An 18,689-nucleotide genomic window follows, 5' to 3' on the forward strand; every position below is an offset into this window, starting at 1 on the left:
GCTTTGCTTTTCTGATCTTTATCTTGAACCCCAACATCTGTCTCTAGGTATTTATTATTCATGCAACACAGAAGAAACTTAAAAAACAAATATATACCACTCACACTATGGGCTGGGGCTGAAGATCAGTGGTGGAGTACTTGCCTAGTATTCATGAGACCCTGACTTTTAATTCCTAGCACCACACAAAATCCCATAATACATACATACATACATACAATGTTTTAATTCACCAAGAAAACTCTTAAGTACCTTTCAGAGGTCAACACTTTGTTCCTTGCCTAAAAGCCCCTGGATCTTTCAGATAGCAACTTCCATACATTTGAGCAACATTTAAATGTCCACAACTGAAGCTATGACCTTTTCAGAATAACATACATGTGATTTGTGCAGCACAGCTGTCAAGAGTCTCTGATAGCCATGTTTTTACACATGACACCAACCCTGACAAACAGGATCGTCTCCAAGGCTATCAATTTGCTTCAATTAAGCAATAGGAGAAGCATATTTTTTTTGTTTTTTTTATATTTTTTTCCTGTTTATTTATTTATTAAAGATTTCTGTCTCTTCCCTGCCACCGCCTCCCATTTCCCTCCCCCTCCCCCAATCAAGTTCCCCTCTCTTGTCAGCCCATAGAGCTATCAGGGTTCCCTGCCCTGTGGGAAGTCCAAGGACCACCCACCTCCATCCAGGTCTAGTAGGGTGAGCATCCAAACTGCCTAGGCTCCCACAAAGCCAGTACGTGCAGTAGGAGAGAAGCATATTATTATAAGGCAGGATATTACTTACAGTCAGTCCTGGTGGTTTCACAATCGACTGAAATAGGTATAAGTTCTAAATGAGTAATTAAAGGCAAAAGGTGCCTGTAAGTCAAAAAGGCCATCTTCTCCCACTAAAAAAGAGACTACAAACAGTCCTCTAATACAGCTCTACTTTATTAGGGTCAGCCAAAATGGTATTTATATATCCAAGCATTTCAGTTTTCAGAGATGTTTAGATTATTATTTTTTTTCCATAGTAAGTTAATTTAGGCACATAGGTTTGTATTTTAGAAAAAAAAATAATTACCTTTATGACACAGACAGGAACAGGGGGAATCTGCAAATGTTACAAAGATGATCCCAAACCTCAGCTAACCTCTCTCTAAGCTGCTGCCGTTAGTCTTTGTGACAAAAGACAACGAGAACTGTGTACACATCTGTGATAGCCTGGAACTTAGAGACCAGAAGCTGTGGTCATCGGAAAGCTTGGAATACTGGCAAGACTTGATTGCAAAGTATTTAAGAAGGCCACAAATGTTCCTAAGAAGAGCTAGGACTACAGGTGTCACTCGGTAGTGCATTGAAATGGCATTGCCCAGTGCGAGTGCTGCACAGAAATCAGGTCAAATCCTCTACAGCAATCATTTCGGATAAGCTTCCACAATCATAGCATGACCCTGTAGACAGAAAAAAAGTCCAGTCAAAGTAATGAAAGCAATGAAAAGTGACAAATCCAGCCAGTATGGAGGCAAGCGAACAGTGTACACAAACACTTCAGCTACTGTGTGATCCTTCTGAGCCCCCATTTCCTCTATAAAATGGAGCTCATGGTGCCTAGTTTAGAACGACTTTATAAACATTTTTAACTCAGAACACATTATATAGACACACATGTATTTATATATACACAACTGGCTATTCTCATATAAACACAAGGATACATATATACAGCAGACTCAGTGTAATATAGAGTGTGAGTCCTAATAAGTGTAATAAATAGTTGCTTTTATTTTAGTTTCTGTGCTTCTGGGGATTGATCCAGGGTCTCAGGCATGCTAGGCAACCATTCTACCACTGGGCCACATCTTCAACCCAAGTAGGATTTGAAGATTAAGTGACTCAGTCAGACCATAAGTTACAGTTAAGTAAGACCAGATCTGAAAACAGGTGTGAGGATTCTGAGGCCTGGGCTCTCAGCTCTTCACTATTCTCTGGCTAAGAAGATGAACCGAACGTACGTAAGGGTAGGAAGAAAGAACAATGTCCCTTCTCCAACACTCTGCACAGCTCTGGGTACTAGTTGTGACCCAAGTCAAACCTAAACAGCTAGGATTTCCAATCTGATAAACAGTTGTCCTTATCGCTGGACTGCCATCAAACCAGTAAACAGCCTAATGCCCAGCTTCTAGGTTCAACTCCCTTAAATAAGTATTAAGAAACTATTATTTATAAGGCACCTAGTTCAATACTATGTAAGTTTAAGGTTCTGATACAAGATCTTCATCTGGAATTTAGCATATATATTGGTTCAAAACCTTGACAATGTATAAGCAAACAAACAAAATAAAGAGTGGAGATTGGAAGGTTTAACTGACCTGAGGGCTATCCAAAGGATTCATAGGAGACAGAACACTTATAATGCACTATTTTCATGTTCCAACACGATCGATCAGTGGTTATCAGCTAGGAGAGGTGCCTCCCACTCTCTCCAGAAGACATCTGGCAATGTCTGGAGGTATTTCTACTTGTTTCAACTATGTGCCTACATACAGGCCAGGGTAGGATTGGGAAGAATTTGTTGCAATTGGAATCTCATGGGTGGAGGCATCTTAACAGTACAGTACACAGCCCACAGAATTAACTGGTCCAGAACATTAACAATGCCAAAGATGAAAAACACTGCTCTAGGGCTAGAGAGGTGGCTTTAATGGTAAGATTACTGCCTGCTATTCCAGAAGACTGGAGTTAAATTCTCAGCACCCACATGGCAGCTCACATCTGTCTGTAACTCCAGTTCACACTCACACAGACATACAAGTAAACAACACACCAATAAACATAAAATAAAAATAAGTTATTTTAAAAAAAAAGAAGAAAAAACCCTGCTCTGCTCTAGATTCACAATAGTGATCTTTTTAAAAAAATTTTGGTTTTGGGGGCTGGAGAGATGGCTCAGTGGTTAAGAGGATTGCCTGCTCTTCCAGAGGTCCTGAGTTCAATTCCCAGCAACCACATGGTGGCTCACAACCATCTGGAATGAGGTCTGGTGCCCTCTTCTGGCCTGCAGGCATATACACGGACAGAATATTGTATACATAATAAATAAATAAATATTTAAAAAAACTTTTGTTTTTTTTTTTGTTTGTTTTTCAAGACAGGATTTCTCTGTATAGCTTTGGTGCCTGTCCTGCAACTTGCTCTGTAGACCAGGCTGGACTCAAACTCACAGAGATCCGCCTGCCTCTGCCTCCCGAGTGCTGGGATTAAAGGGGTGCACCATCATTGCCCAGCTACAATGAATTTTGCTCTAATTTCCTAATCATGTGGTGTCACTCTATTGGCTCAATGAAACAATTAGTGGCAAGTTTAAAACTTCTAAAAGAAAGACACTGAACATTCTTCTTCAGTTATCCACAAAATCACCTAATGTTATTTAAATTCTGTGGCATAGAGAGAACAATTGCACCTGAAAGGAAGGGAGGGAATCTCTGTGGACTACATGTAACACACAGTCTCTCTGTGAGGAAGCAGGCAGAGAGAAGCAGGCTCCTGCCTAAACATGCAAGGTTTCAGTTAGGGAAGTCACACAAATGGTAAGACATTTCTGAGTTAGGGACTATCCCCAGTAGAGCAGTCTAGTATGTGTGGAGACCTAGGTTTCATCTCTACTATCACCAAAAAGCTCCAGGCTATAAAGCAACAAATGCTTCAACATTTTCTTTTTTTTGAGACAGGGTTTCTCTGTGTAGTCCTGGCAGTCCTAGAACTCACTCTGTAGACCTGGGTGGCCACCAACTCACAGAGATCCACCTGCCTCTGCCTCCTGAGTGCTGAGATTAAAGGCATGTGTCGCCATACCCGGCTCAACTTATAAGTAGAATAAATAACCTTTCTTCCTCCAAAGTCTCTAGGAGAAAGCTGTCTATAAAGTCTTTGAAATGATTTTTTTGTGGGGTATAGAGTTTATTTAGTAGGTTATGGAATGGAAGGGAAGCGGGGAAGGGGAAAAGAGAGAGAAGCAGGGGGAGAGAGAGGAGGCAGTCTGAAATGATTTTATGCTTTGAGAAATCAGGTATATTTAGGGTGGTATGGCTACAAGATAGGATTTTATGCTCTTCTATAGCTTATTTGTCTTGATTGTAAAAGTGTCTATAATATGCAAGAAAAAAATCTGTTTATATCAGAATAGAAAAAAAAAGACTATATGCTAGTACATGTGGTGGCCTTAATCACAATACTCAGGACGTAGAGGCAGGTAATCTCTGAGTTTGAGGTCAGTCTGGCCAACAAAACAAGTTCCAGGACTACACAGAGAAACCCTGTCTTGAAAAAAACAATAAAAGCCCACAGTTAGTTTTCCTTCTGGATTTTATTCCCAGTGTAATGTTATAGTATGTAGAATGCTGACTCAATAATGGAGTGAAGCAGACAGGAAAATATCTACCAAAATAATAAATCCCTTGGTTGAACAGCAGCCAAATGTCTACAGATAGGTAAGGCCTCTGTTCTTGAGGAGGGTGGTTTTGTTGTGGCAGTGCTGAGGCTGAACCCAGGACTTCAAACACGTGAGACAAGCACGTCATGCCTGGATGAACAGCCACAGACACTGCCTCCCCAGAGTTTACAGATAAGGTGTTGTGAATATTAGGCAAATGAATAAAAGTGTATTGTTACATAAAAAATACATTGGGATGCTTTTAATGTTAGTGCCTGGTAAAGAAATTATAAACTATTTTTCTGTATATTTTTATATTTTACATAGTTTCCATTATGATCATTTATTAATTTTATAAACAAGAAAACACTTTAAAAAAAGAACAGCTTGGATTTAAAGAGCATTTTCCTTTGAAATATCAGAATTAAAATCAATAGTCTCCCTATCTTCCAAAAGAAAACTATTGTTGTCTGTCACTGCGGTGACGTACCTGTCCTCCAGCTGCACAGGCAGCCACTAAAGCATACTGTCCTCCATCCTTCCTCAGTCTGTTGGTGGCTGCCATGACCAACCGACAGCCAGTGGCTCCAAAAGGGTGTCCCAGAGACAGTGATCCACCCCAGATATTAAACTTCTCCAGAGGAGGTGCTCCAACCTAGCTCCCACAAAAACAAACACCAGTTTAAAAGCAATTTTACTTAAGATCAATCAAATCAGGCTCTTCCTAAGAGAAGCAGGCAACCCAGAGGAAAGTAAACAACACTGACCACCTTAAAAACCAGTGTATGACCTAGGAATGAGATCAGCAGAAGCATATGTGGGATTCACCTCTGTATGCTGTGATTATATTTCATTTCCATTGGTTAATACAGAAGCTGCTTTTGGCCGATGGCTTAACAGAGTAAAGTTAGGTAGAAAATCCAAACAGAAATGTAGAGAGAGAGAGTAGGCAGAGTCAAAGAGACGCCATGGAGCCGCCGAAGGAGACAGACGCCCTGGAACCTTGGCAGTAAACCACGAGTCTTATGGTAAAATATAAAATAATAGAAATGGGCTAATAAAATGTTAAGAGCTAGCTAGAAATATGCTTAAGATATTGACCAAGCAGTGTTGTAATTAAGTAATACAGTTTCTGTGTGATTATTTCGGGTCTGAGGGGCCAGGAAACGAGCAAGCAGCCTCCGCCTACAGAAGACAACATAAAGGCTTACTGTTTTTACTGGGAAATTCAAGCATATATTCTTTATTAGAAACTTACCTTGGTTTTCCTACCCATGTAGTTTTGTGCAAACCAGTCAGAATCCATGGCTTTAAAGTTAGCCAAAATCTGACCCTAGGAGGGAAATAATTCACGATTTTGTTATCAATGCTCTTCTGGGCTTTATCTAAGACACAGACATGTAACTTTAAGCAAATCTTAGTATCAGTTCTCAGTGAAAGTGTCTTTTTTTTTTTTTTTAGAAATATTAACTTTGTTTATTTATTATGTATACAATGTTCTGTCTGTGTGTATCCCTGCAAGCCAGGAAAGGGCACCAGACCTCATTACAGATGGTTGTGAGCCACCATGTGGTTGCTGGGAATTGAACTCAGGACCTTTGGAAGAGCAGGCAATGCTCTTAACCGCTGAGCCATCTCTCCAGCCCCAGTGAAAGTGTCTTAAAGAAATAATTTAACACCTCTTAAGAGGTCTCTAAGAAACATCCTCAAGGGTGTATTTTCAACACAAGTATGACCCTATTTTCTGACGTAGCCTCCCTTCAAAAAAGTCAAGTCTGAAATACAAAGCCCCACTCCTTACAAGCATGAGTTTCATTTTTAATGATTTATACATCATTTCAGATGTGTCTTATAAACAACTTACTGAGAAGGCTTCATGAAATTCGAAAGCATCAATATCGTTCATGGTTAATCCTGCCTTTTCTAGAACTTTTGGAGTAGCATATGTTGGTCTGAAAAAGAAAGCAAACAAAAGGTGGTAGCCCAGAACTTTCCAGTTTAACTTAAGCATTTCTTCGTATACTCCAAATTGAGTTGTATACTCATTCATTGGTTCTATTATACGAATACTAATTAAGTGTTGAGGATACAAAAAGATATGCCTTTCATCTTTACCATACTATAGAACTGGAAAAACAGACAGATAATCAGCAGGCAAACAGTGAAGGGTAAGTTACAACTAAAGAAAAAAGGAACAGCATTGAAAGGGGCAAGGCAGGGAAGGACTTGCCTAACTTTAAGGTTACAATGAAGCCAGTGGAAAAAGGAGTGTAGTATGAATTCTAATTGGTCTTAATAATAAAAACTTGGAGTCAGCCATCAGGAAGTGAAAGGTAAAGGATTAAAGAAGAAGAGCAACCAGCCACTAGAGCTCTTACCTCTACTGATGCTCAGAGCAAAGGGGCGATCCTGTCCTTAGACTGCTTCCTCAGACTGCCTTCTCAGACTGACTACCCTGAGCTCCCGTCTCCTCCCATATTCAGCCATATCCCTTCCTGTCTCCTAGTGCTGGGATTAAAGGTATGTGAATTCCAAGTACTGGGAATAAAGGTGAGTCACTACTGCTTGGCTCTGTTTCTCTTTTAGACTAGATCAATTCCATGTAGCCCAGAGAGATCCATCTGCCTCTGTCTCCCGAATTCTGGGATTAAAGGTGTGTGCCACCACTGCCTGGCCTCTATGGCTACCTAGTGTGGCTAGCTCTGCACTCTGATCTTCAAGCAAGCTTTATTTATTAGATCATAGACAAAATATCACCACAAATGAGAGATAACCAGAGGCATTTATGAAAGATCCTGTGGGATAGGGATGAGGCTCAGTGTTGGGAGTGCTTGATTTCAATACCCCAAAACACACAAACATACATACACACACACACACCACAGGGTGGAAGTGTTGTCTAATTATATAGCACAGTGAATAGTGACATGAAAATAAAATACTTAACATACTTTGAAACCTGTGTAAAAACGTGAGCAATTCGCCTTTAATCCCAGCACTTGGGAAGCAGAGGCAGGCGGATCTCTGTGAGTTCGAGGCCAGCCTGGTCTACAAGAGCTAGTTCCAGGACAGGAACCAAAAAGCTACGGAGAAACCATGTCTCAAAAAATCCAAAAAAGAAAAAAGAAAAAAACCGTGAGCAATTGATCCCTGGGTCCCACGTGGTGAGAGGAGAAAATTATACTTCACCACCCTCCATACACACTAAATAAATGTAATAAAAATTCAAATACTTTTTATTGAAATCCAGAGAGATATTCACTACTACTTACCCAAGTAAAAGCTGATCTTTTGGATCCTGGGACACATACATAAAATCCCTAGACAATAAAAAAAACAGAAAGGATAGCTCCAGTAATAAAATAAAGAAATCACAGGCAATTCACCAGAATATTTACTTTACCTCAAATATGCCTTTGGCTTATAACCCATGGCCAGAGCTTTCTCCTCTGACATGATGAGCATCGCAGAAGCGCCATCAGTCTGAAATAGGAACAGAACAATGATGTCATCTGGAGGTCTCCCGGCAGTCACCTCCTAAGTCTGTTCCTGAGTCCACTAACAGATCTATACGGAATCTATACAACAAATTCACTTTACTGTATCCACTATTAAGTCATAATCAAGCAAACACACTGAGCCACTCTGGGAGAACAATGGTAGCAGGCATTGTTCATAAGGTATCATAATTTGTCAAAATACATTGGGAGAGGCAACTTTAGAAATAAGAACCTAGGGCTGGAGAGATGGCTCAGCGGTTAAGAGCATTGCCTGCTCTTCCAAAGGTCCTGAGTTCAATTCCCAGCGACCACATGGTGGCTCACAACCATCTGTAATAAGGCCTGCAGGAAGAATACAGTATACATAATAAACAAATAAATAAATATTAAAAAGGATTTAAAAAAAAAAAAGAAATAAGAACCTATAGGTTTTTGTTTAGAGCACAGGAAATAAATTTTTTTTGGATTAGAACAATATTTTATTTACTCCAATTATTTATTTTTTACATTTTCTGTGCTGTTTCTTTGTTGCCTCCTGCCCACAACTTTGAGATTTTATTCGAGAGGCAAAACATTGAGAGAAGACACAGGTGGGCAAGTAAGAACATTAAAACCATGGTTTTAGAAAACTTTGAACACATCTCATATATTTTTATCCCAAATAATAATCAAGACGTTACAGGACAAAAAGGTACTTTTGGGGGGCTGGAGAGATGGCTCAGAGGTTAAGAGCACTGGCTGCTCTTCCAGAGGTTCTGAGTTTGATTCCCAGCAACCACATGATGGCGCACAACCATCTGTAATGAGATCTGGTGCCCTCTTCTGGCCTGCAGACAGAACACTGAAAACACAGTAGAAAAAGAAGGAAAGGAAGGAAGGAAGGGAGGGAGGGAGGGAGGGAGGGAGGAATACTTCTGAAGTTTGTTTTTAAAAAGCCCTTTACCATTATTTCAATAAGGAAAGAATGGTCAGGTAGTGGAGGTCACACCTTTAATCCCAGCACTCAGGAAGCAGAGGCTGATCTCTGTGAGTTCAAGGCCAGCCAGGGCTACACAGTGAAACACTGTCTCAAACAGAAAAAAAAAGAAAGAAAGAAAGAAAGAGAAAGAGAGAGAGGAAAGAAGAAAGGAAGGAATAAAGAACGAGAAAGAGAGGAAAGAAGAAAGGAAGGAAGAAAGAACGTCCTCCACAATTCAAAAGAAAATGAAACCAGTCCATTTAATATGCAAAAAATCAAGACAAGTTCTGTCACATTCAATTATACATCCCTTTTAAAAACTCTGCAATCCTAAAAAGAGCATGTAGCCACCAGTAGGGTAGCCATAAAGTCTGAGAACACAAGTGACTATACATAAAAAAAATGGTTTATGGGGATTGGAGAAATGGCTCAGCAGTTAAGAGCACTTCCAGAGGACCCAGGTTCAATTCCCAGCACCCACATGGTGGTTTACAACTGTCTTTAACTCCAGTTCCAAGGGATCTGATACCTTCATTAGTATACCTTCATACCAATGCAAATAAAATTAATTTAAATAAATTATAAAAAATGGGCAGTGATGACACATGCCTTTAATCTCAGCACTTGGGAGGCAGGCAGATCTCTGAGAGTTCGAGGGCAGCCTGGTCTATAAGAACTAGTTCCAGGACAGCTAGGGTTGTTACACAGAGAAACTATCTTGAAAAAACAAAAAACAAGCAAACAAAAAAATGGGTTTATGGATACTACAACAGTGTGGTCACTGCTGAGTGTGGTGGTAGTAATTGGTTAGCTATACTGTCAAAGAAACATTGAGGCTGGAGAGACAGACAGCTCAGGGGTTAGAAGAACTTGTTCTTCCAGAGGAGCCAGTTTTGGTTTCCAGTCTCCACATAGCACCGAAGAACAATCTGTAACTCCAGTTCCAGAAGAGCCAATGTCTCTTCTGGCCTCTATGTGCACTGCACATACATGGTGCACAGACACACACCAAATCCACTTAGTACTTCTTTTGAGAAGGCACTCTAACATCCTCAGTGGCTAATGTACAGCCACCATAGTACTTCACTGTATCACAACTGTCCTTTCCATTCCCAGTGCCCAGCATAAGCAATACAAGTTTGATAAATGGTCAAGGGCATAAGAAGAACAGCTTCTTTTTTTCTCATAGCCAGAACCTGGAAACAACCTAAATGCCCCTCGATCAAAGAATGGATAAGAAAAATGTGGTACATTTACACAAAGGAGAAAAAAAAAATAACAGCAGCTTGAATTTTGCAGGAAAATGGATGGAGCTAGAAAACATTATTTTGAGTGAGGTAACCCAGAAAGACAATTATCACATGTACTCACTCATAGGTGGTTTCTAAACATAAAGCAAAGAAACCCAGCCTACAAACCAGAATCCCAGAGAACTTAGACAACAATGGGGACACTAAGAGAGACTTACATAGATCTAATCTACATGGGAAGTAGAAAGTATAAAAAGACAAGGCCTCCTGAGTAAATTGGGAGCATGGGGACCTTGGAGGAGGATTGAAGAGGAAGGGGAGAGGCAGGGATGGGAGCAGAGAAAAATGTAGAGCTCAATAAATATCAATTTTTAAAAAAAAGAATAGCTTCTGTATCAGTACAGTGAGAGATCTAAGTCCTTAAAACTATTATTTTCAACTTGGTGTTCAAACATGGTACATGCCTGTAATTCCAGCACCAGGGAGGTTGAGGCAGGATTGTAACTTTGAGGCTAACCTAGGTTACATAAGAAATCTTATCTTCAAAGCAAAACTTTATTTGTTGGATTTTTGAGACAGGGTCTTGCATACCAAGGCTAGCTGTAAATTCTTGATCCTTCAGCTTCTATATCCTGAATGCTGGAGTTACAGGTTTGTATTATCACACCCAGTTTGTGGTTTGTTTGTTTTTTTTTTTTTTTTTGAAATGATTTTCCTTTAACATTTTTTTTTCACAGAGAATAGCTTTGTTTTAAGCCTCCAATTACACACAAGCAAATTTATTGTAAACTCTTCTATTGAGAACACAGAAAAGCCTCTATTAAACACAAATAGCATTGACAATTACCAGGAAAGAAGAATTTGCAGCTGTCACTGTGCCATAGGGTTTGATGAACGCAGGTTTTAGTTTGGCCATTTGCTCCAATGAGGAAGGTCGGATCCCATTATCTTTCATAACTGTGTCCTTTCCTATAACAACAATAATTTTTTAACTCTAAGAAACTGTAAGCATTATATATCTTCTCTATAGCAATATGATTTAAAAATGATAAGAACAGGGGGGCTGGAAAGATGGCTCAATGGTTAGCACTTGCTGTTCTTTTAGTACCTAGCACCCACATTGGGCAACTCACAACTGCCTATGACTCCAGTTCCAGGGGAACCAATGCCCTCTTCTGGCCTCTAAAGAATCCACATGCATATCCATATATTCACACAAAAACACATACATGTTACTAAAAACCTAACAAATGGAATGTAAATATTATCTGTCAACTATGAAGAAAGCCTTTCTATTCTTTCTAGTTCTAGGGATTAACCCCCACCCCACTGGGCTTTGACTGTCCTGAGGCAAGCACTACTACTGAGCTATACATCCTAATCTTTAAAAGAAAGTTTTCTCTGAATACCAAGACAAGATTACACACAGAGAGATGAGAAAAGAGAGAGATACTCCAGGAGTAGCACTTATAAAAATTTAAAGTTGGGTATGGCAGCATGTACAGGCAATCCTACCACTTAGGAGGTAGAGGCAGAGGAGATCAGGAGTTCAAGGCCAGACTCAGTAACATAATATGAGCCCAACCAGGTCTATATGAGACTTTGTTTTAAAAATAACAAAAATACCTTTCTTTTTTCTTTTCTTTTTGTTTTTTTTTTGGGGGGGGGGAGTTTCCGCAATAGGGTTTTTCTGTGTGGCCCCGACTGTCCTGGAACTTGCTTTACAGACCCGTGTAGACCAGGCTGTCCTCAAACTCACAGAGATGCACCTGCCTTTGCTTCCGAAGCAAAAATCTTTTTAAAGCTTACCTGTGTTACCACATAAATCTGAAATTGAGTCTATGTTTAAGAATAAAAGCTGAGCTGGGGGGTTGGAGAGATGGCTCAGAGGTTAAGAGCATTGCCTGCTCTTCCAAAGGTCCTAAGTTCAATTCCCAGCAACCACATGGTGGCTCACAACCATCTGTAATGGGGTCTGGTGCCCTCTTCTGGCCTGCAGGCATACACACAGACAGAATATTGTATACACAATAAATAAATAAATAAATATTTTTTTTTTTCTAAAAAAAAGCTGAGCTGGGTGGTGGTGGCGCACACCTTTAATCCCAGCATTTGGGAAGCAGAGGCTGGTGGATCTTTGTGAGTTACAGGCCAGCCTGGTCTAAAGAGAGAGTTCCAGGACTGGCTCCATAGCCACTGAGAAACCCTGTCTTGAAAAACAAAAATGGAAAAAGAATAAAAGCTGAGTAGTTTGGAAACAATTATTATACTTATTAAAAAGTAAATTAATCATAGCACCAGGGAGGCTAAAAGCAGGCCTCTCTGTGAGCTCAAGGCTTCCAGGGTCACATGCTAAGACCCTGTCTTTAAGAAGTTATCACTTAAGGTTTTTAGTATAGGGATGAAGAGATGATTGAGCATCATTAAGAGCACTTACTGCTCTTGCAGATGATCCAGATTTGTTCCCAGTACCCAGATCAGTTGGCTCACAATCACCTGTAACCTTGGTTCCAGGGGCTCTGACACCCTGGACACCTGCATGTACATGATGAACATACAAACACTAAGGTATACACATAAAACAAAAGATAAAAATAAAGAAATCCTTTAAGTCTCACCATTTACCTGGTACTTTGAAGGGTACAATATCAGAAAGATGCCCTTCATCCTGTGCCTTTTTGGCCAGACTATGAGAACGCAGTGCATATTCATCCTGTTCCATTCGAGAAACAGCAAAAGCAGCAGCCAGTCGGTCTGCAGAGTGGCCCATGGTCTCGTTAGTGGAGAACTCAGCCACTGCAGGGAGCTAGCAAAGGGGACATTGAGAACAGTTATAGTCAGTTACAGTTATGTAAGATTGCTCAGTGTTATTTAGAAAAGCTGAAATCTATTTATTGGCTGGATTTAGAGACACATGCCTCTAATCCGGGAGGTTGAGGCAAGGGGATTTTGATTTTGTTTTTTGTTTGTTTGTTTTCAAGACAGAGTTTCTCTGTAGCTCTAGGAGCCTGTCCTGGAACTAGATCTTGTAGACCAGGATGGCCTTGTACTCATACAGATCCACCTGCCTCTGCTTCCCCAGTGCTGGAATTAAAGGCGTGTGCCACCATCACCCGGCTCGCAAGGGGATTTTTAATTTGAGGGTAGCTCAGCAAGACCCTAGCTCAAAAAAAAAAAAAAAAAAAAAAAGCCAAAGAGGGAATAAAAGATCCCAGAAATCTCTTTGTGAGCAAACATATTTCTAAAGAGGGCTAACAGACACATTTCTGGAGCTAGTCTGATTATGTAAATCATGCTGGTCTTGAACTTACATAGATTCACTTGTCTCTGTCTCTAAAGTGCTAAGATTAAGGGTATGTGCTATCATGCCCAGGTTACAAATTCAATTTTTTTTTTTGTTTTGTTTCTCGAGACAGGGTTTCTCTGTAGCTTTGGAGCCTGTCCTGGAACAAGCTCTTACAAACCAGGATGGCTTCGAACTCACAGGGATCCACCTGCCTCTGCCTCCCAAGTGCTGGGATTAAAGGCATGTGCCACCACTGTCCGGCACAAATTCAATTTTTTAATAATTTATTTATTTGTTTTTATTATTTTATGTGCATTGGTGTTTCGCCTGCATGTATGTCCGTGTGTGTGTGTGTCACATCTTGGAGTTACAGACAGTTGTGAGCTGCCATGTGGGTTTGAACCTGAGTCCTCTGGAAGAGCAATCAGTGCTCTTTAACTGATAAACCATTTCTCCAGTCTCTACAAATTCAATTTTTGTAACTACTCCCACCTCCATCTTGACCAAATACACTGCCCTGTAATCATGAGAATATATATAACTATTAGAGTATGTGTTATATCTAACAGTAATCTAGCCTCAGGATGTTCTGGAAACTCATCTTTATTTATATTAAATTCAAAAGTCTTACCTCAGGTGATAGAAAATTCAATCTGAATTTAGAGAGTAAGGACAGGCGCTGGCCCAGAGTCTTGGCTTTATTGAGATCAAGCATCATTTTCCTCATTTTTCTTGAATGACGAATAGGGACATCAGACATTAACTCAACACCACCAGCCACAACAACATCACACTGGCCAGAAGCTATCAGACCAACAGCTACAAGATACAAAGGATATGTGCATGAACAACTTTGTAGGAATAACAAACCACTGAAATATAAGCTTCTTGATTAAAAAGTTCTATAAATGGGGGCAAGCGAGATGGCTCAACAGGCAAGCCTGAGGAACTCAGCTCCATCCCTATAGTCTATATGGCAGAAGGAGAGAACCAACTTCCACAAGTTATCCTTTGACCTCTACACATGCATCATGACATGCATACATGCAAAATACATACATGAAATTTTTTTGTAACAGTTATCAGTTTTATATAATAATAATAATCAGTTTTTAACTTTTCCTTCCTTCCTTTTTTTTTTCTTCTGGATACAGGATCCTGGAACGCACTATGTAGACCAGGCTGGCTTCTAAATCTCAAACTCACAGAGATCCACCTGCTTCTGCCTCCTTACTGCAGCCACTACACTTGACTAGTTTTTACTTTTCTCCTTTCCTTTCCTTCTCTTTTTTCCTTCCTTCCTTCCTTTTTTTGTTTTTTGAGAAAGGAACTTCCTGTGTAGACCTGGATGTCCTGGATCTCACTCCGTAGAAGAGGTTGCCCTCAAACTCAAGAGATCTAACTGCCTCTGCCTCCCGAGTGCTGGGATTACAAGTGTGTGTCGCCACCACCCAGTCTGACATCAACTTTTAAATAAATTGATATTCTTTTAATTTATTTATTTTATTCTTTGTATATGTGTGTTTTGCCTGCATATATGCATGTACACCACCTCTGTTTCTAGTGCTCACAGAGGCCAAGAGGGCATCAGATCTCCTGGAACTGGAGTTAATAGCTGTGAATTGCCATGTGGGTGCTGGGAATCATACCCTGGCCCTCTGGAAGAACAGCCAGTGCTGAGCCATCTCTCCAGCCCAACTCAAACAACATTCTAAACCTAAACATCTTCTATATTTTATATGCTCCCAGCCTAAGTTTTCAGAAAGGTTTCTTCCACACTCCACCCCCTCCCCATGCAGAGAATATTAATTTCTACTACATGAGGTATCTGACTTCTCAGATCTAGGTTTTCCTGTATGGCAACTGGCATGCAATATTTTATTGCACCCTGCTCAGTAGAGAAGCCCCCAACTACTGCTTCGGGCATCATCCTCGCCATCCATGAACTGACCAGTCTAATCTGGCATGATATTATTGTAACATTAAATATTAAGCCTCTCAAGTTTCCTGTCTTTAGAAGTAGCCATTTAACATCCCACAATTTTAGGAAGATTGTTAGAAGCTAAAATATCATATAGATTGCCAAGAATGTGGGTACCAAGTGAAGAAAAAAAATGAAAACATTTTTGCATGTGTGAATGTGTGCTCGCAGGTGTTAGGGCACATATGGCGAAGTTGTGTGTGTACATGTGTGTACAAGCCAGAGGCTGGTATCTGATGTCTTCAACTGTGTCCATCTTGCATATTGAGACAAGTTCCCTTACTTGAACAGAACTCACCAATGCAGACTGTCTAGCCAGCCAGCTTGCTCTGGGAATCCTGTCTCTGCCTTCCGAATTCCGAGATTACAAGCAGGCTGCCACACCTACACGTTTATGTAGGTGCTAGGGATCGATCCACTCTTGTCCTCATGCTTACTCAACAAGTGCTCACAGCTAAGACATATTCCCACGCCATGACTTAGACCATAGAGAGCAGGAATTAACAACTATGTTGATGCTTGAGGCTGCAGTACTCTGTCCTCATGGGAAAATGTCCAATCAGAATTACCTACGCAGGATAAACTATGCACCTCCTCCCACTGACAGTCCCAGTAGCAGCCAGCCCAGGACTAAGGAAGAATGTAACAGTCCCCACAGGGCATGGAAACTACTCTGGAAAATCCCTAACTTTCATACAATTTTATCTTTATAAAAACACAAATGAAGAGCTCTGTGCTAATTGCTTCCTTCTCTTAAGATTAATTAAAAGGAGTAAAATCAGTAAGCACCTTTGGATTCCATTTACACATACCTGTAGTCATAGCTTGGTTTGAAGAGATACAGGCCATGGTAACAGTGTGAGCGGGAGTCTTGTCAGAAAAGCCAGCTCCAAGGGCAGCCTTCAGGGAACAGTGAGGGAAAGAAAACACACATGTAAGTGAGGTTCCGAGCCCTACTCTGGAGAATTATGAAAAGAGTTTATTTTAGTATTCTACAGAGCAATGTTTAAAATAAAATGGCTCATTAGTTTTTCTTCCAGACACTGAAACATACTCTTAAATTCCTGGTAACAAGTTTCTTTTTTCTTTTAAAATTTTTATTACAATTATTTATTTATGTGAACGTGGGTAGGCGCATTCATGTGAAGGACACTGTGGGCTCAAGGGACTGAACTCAGGTTGTCAGGCTTGGCAGTATATCCCTTAGCAGCTAAGTCATCTTGTCAGTCCTTTCTGTTTTTCTTTTCTTTCTGTAGCACTGGGGATTAAACCTAAAGCTCACCAAGCTCTAGCACCATGAAGATCTATCCCTTTTTACTTTAAAACAGGATTTCACGAGGTATTCTTGAAATCACTCTGTGTCCCAGGCAGCCATGAACTTGCTTGTCTCCTGCCTCAGCCTCCCCAGTATTCAGGTATGCAGTCTGCGGACTACCAAGTCCAGCAGCCTGGTAGCCATTTTCAAGTGTGGTGTACAAGGCTACAGCATTCTTCAGCCTCACCTAATTAATAACAATGCTTTGCTTCAAGCCTTCAAGGATACCATGTAATTTTATCTTTCTTAAAATTTAATATACAACTAAGAGTGAGGAAATGGCATCACGGGGTGAGATTTTCACATATCCCTGAAGCTATAAAGCCTAGCAGCAGAGCAAAGGCTGAAATGTTTCTACAGAACTGACCATTAAAACCACAACAAAAGCCAGGGGGTGGTGGTGCATGCCTTTAACCCAGCACTCAGGGGGCAGAGGCAGAGTTGGAGGCTACCCTGGTCTATAGAGCTAGTTCAAAAAAAAAAAAAAACTTTAGGGGCCCTGAGGAAGTTTGAGGGCCTACTAATCTAACAAAAAGTGGCCTCTAATTTCATGACCCAGTCAAAGACAAACATAAAACAAAGATATCTATAATTGTTTTACAATATTTGTTGGGAAAATTTATGTTGCCAAAACATTCCAGTTTTGCTAATGTAAAAAATTTAGTACACTTAGAAAAAAAAAACTTTTTAATACTAAAGCTTTACTTTAGAGGAAAAAAGTTCCTAACTTTTCCACCTTTATTATGAAACTACAAAAGGAACTATTTTTAGTAGTCTTTTTTGAAATTAATTAACCGAATACAAACTGTCTAATATGGATGTTGCAAATTCTCGATTTAAAAGGCTGGTTCTCTTAGCTAATCTTTGCCTTTATACTTACACTGCATTTGATACTATTTGCCATCTATAGGAGCAGAAAGCTGCTACTTTTGTGTAACCAGTATGACCGTACTCTGCTGTCTCCAGGGAGACCTGACACTAAGTGCCCAAATGACTGTGCTAAACGACTTCCTGGCAACTGCAGGTCAACTTCTCAACCTAAACCAGTTGGAAAGGAAATCAGAAGCAGGTGTCAGGGGCAAAAGGAAAGACTCCACAGTGGGGCAAGGGTAAGGGCACTCAGGTTAGAACAGCTTGATCCTCACAAGGCCACTGAAGCACATTACCCTTGGCCCCAGCTGACCCAAAGGACTGACAGAGCTTTAAATAGAACTGGCAGCTGGTGACCCTTGTGTGCATACTTCTATTTAAAGAATAACTCACTTTCAAGGCACCAAGAAGAAAGGAAGAAGTTAAGCGGAAGGAGAAATACACTGAGGTCTTTCAACAAAGTCAGGATTGATAGAGGTACAAGGCCTTTTAGGAGTTCATATCAATATTAGCACAGGTCCTAACAAAACTCTTTATCTGGCTTTAGTTGGATGTTAAGTTCTACTACTTATTTTCATAACTGTCCCATCAACTCTATCTTTCTCCCTAGATACAAAAATTACCTGGAGAGTCAGGCATGGTGGCTCACAACTTCAATCCCAGCATTCCGGAGGCAGAGACAGATAGATCTCTGTAAGTTTGAGGCTAGACTGACTGGTCTATAGTGAGTTTCAGGCTAGCAAGGGCTTCATAAGTGAGAGGAGCGGAAGGAGGGAGAAGATGAGCAAGGAAGTCAGGACCACGAGGGGTGCACCCACCCACTGAGACAAGGGGGCTGATCTAGTGGGAGCTCACCAAGGCCAGCTGGACTGTGACTGAAAAAGCATGGGATAAAACTGGACTCTCTGAACATGGCGAACAATGAGGGCTGGTGAGAAGCCAAGGACAATGGCACGGGGTTTTGACCCTACTTCATGTTCTGGCTTTGTGGGAGCCTAGCCAGTTTGGTTGTTCACCTTCCTAGACATGGACGGAGGGGGGAGGACCTTGGACTTTCCACAGGGCAGGGAACCCTGACTGCTCTATGGACTGGAGAGGGAGGGGGAGAGGAGT

General features: G+C 40.7%; 1 protein-coding gene across 2 annotated transcripts in view; it reads right to left on the bottom strand.

Annotated features, from left to right (window-relative positions):
- Window positions 1-917: 917 nt before the first annotated feature.
- LOC121439638 (trifunctional enzyme subunit beta, mitochondrial-like) overlaps window positions 918-18,689 on the bottom strand; it is a 36,203-nt gene continuing 18,431 nt past the window's right edge. For both annotated transcript variants that reach the window (XM_041640179.1, XM_041640180.1), the window contains exons 7-16: window positions 16,204-16,291; window positions 14,042-14,229; window positions 12,750-12,930; window positions 10,972-11,093; window positions 7,820-7,899; window positions 7,689-7,736; window positions 6,281-6,368; window positions 5,675-5,749; window positions 4,907-5,071; window positions 918-1,438 (exon numbers count right to left, since the gene is read on the bottom strand). In XM_041640179.1, coding sequence (XP_041496113.1) covers window positions 1,403-1,438; window positions 4,907-5,071; window positions 5,675-5,749; window positions 6,281-6,368; window positions 7,689-7,736; window positions 7,820-7,899; window positions 10,972-11,093; window positions 12,750-12,930; window positions 14,042-14,229; window positions 16,204-16,291 — 1,071 coding nt within the window. In that variant the 3' untranslated portion in view covers window positions 918-1,402. The remainder of the gene's footprint in view (window positions 1,439-4,906; window positions 5,072-5,674; window positions 5,750-6,280; window positions 6,369-7,688; window positions 7,737-7,819; window positions 7,900-10,971; window positions 11,094-12,749; window positions 12,931-14,041; window positions 14,230-16,203; window positions 16,292-18,689) is intronic.

Source organism: Microtus oregoni, unplaced genomic scaffold (assembly GCF_018167655.1).
Source record: "Microtus oregoni isolate MIOR12 unplaced genomic scaffold, Mior012 000062F_ref0000492, whole genome shotgun sequence".
NCBI classification, from domain to species: Eukaryota; Metazoa; Chordata; class Mammalia; order Rodentia; family Cricetidae; genus Microtus; species Microtus oregoni.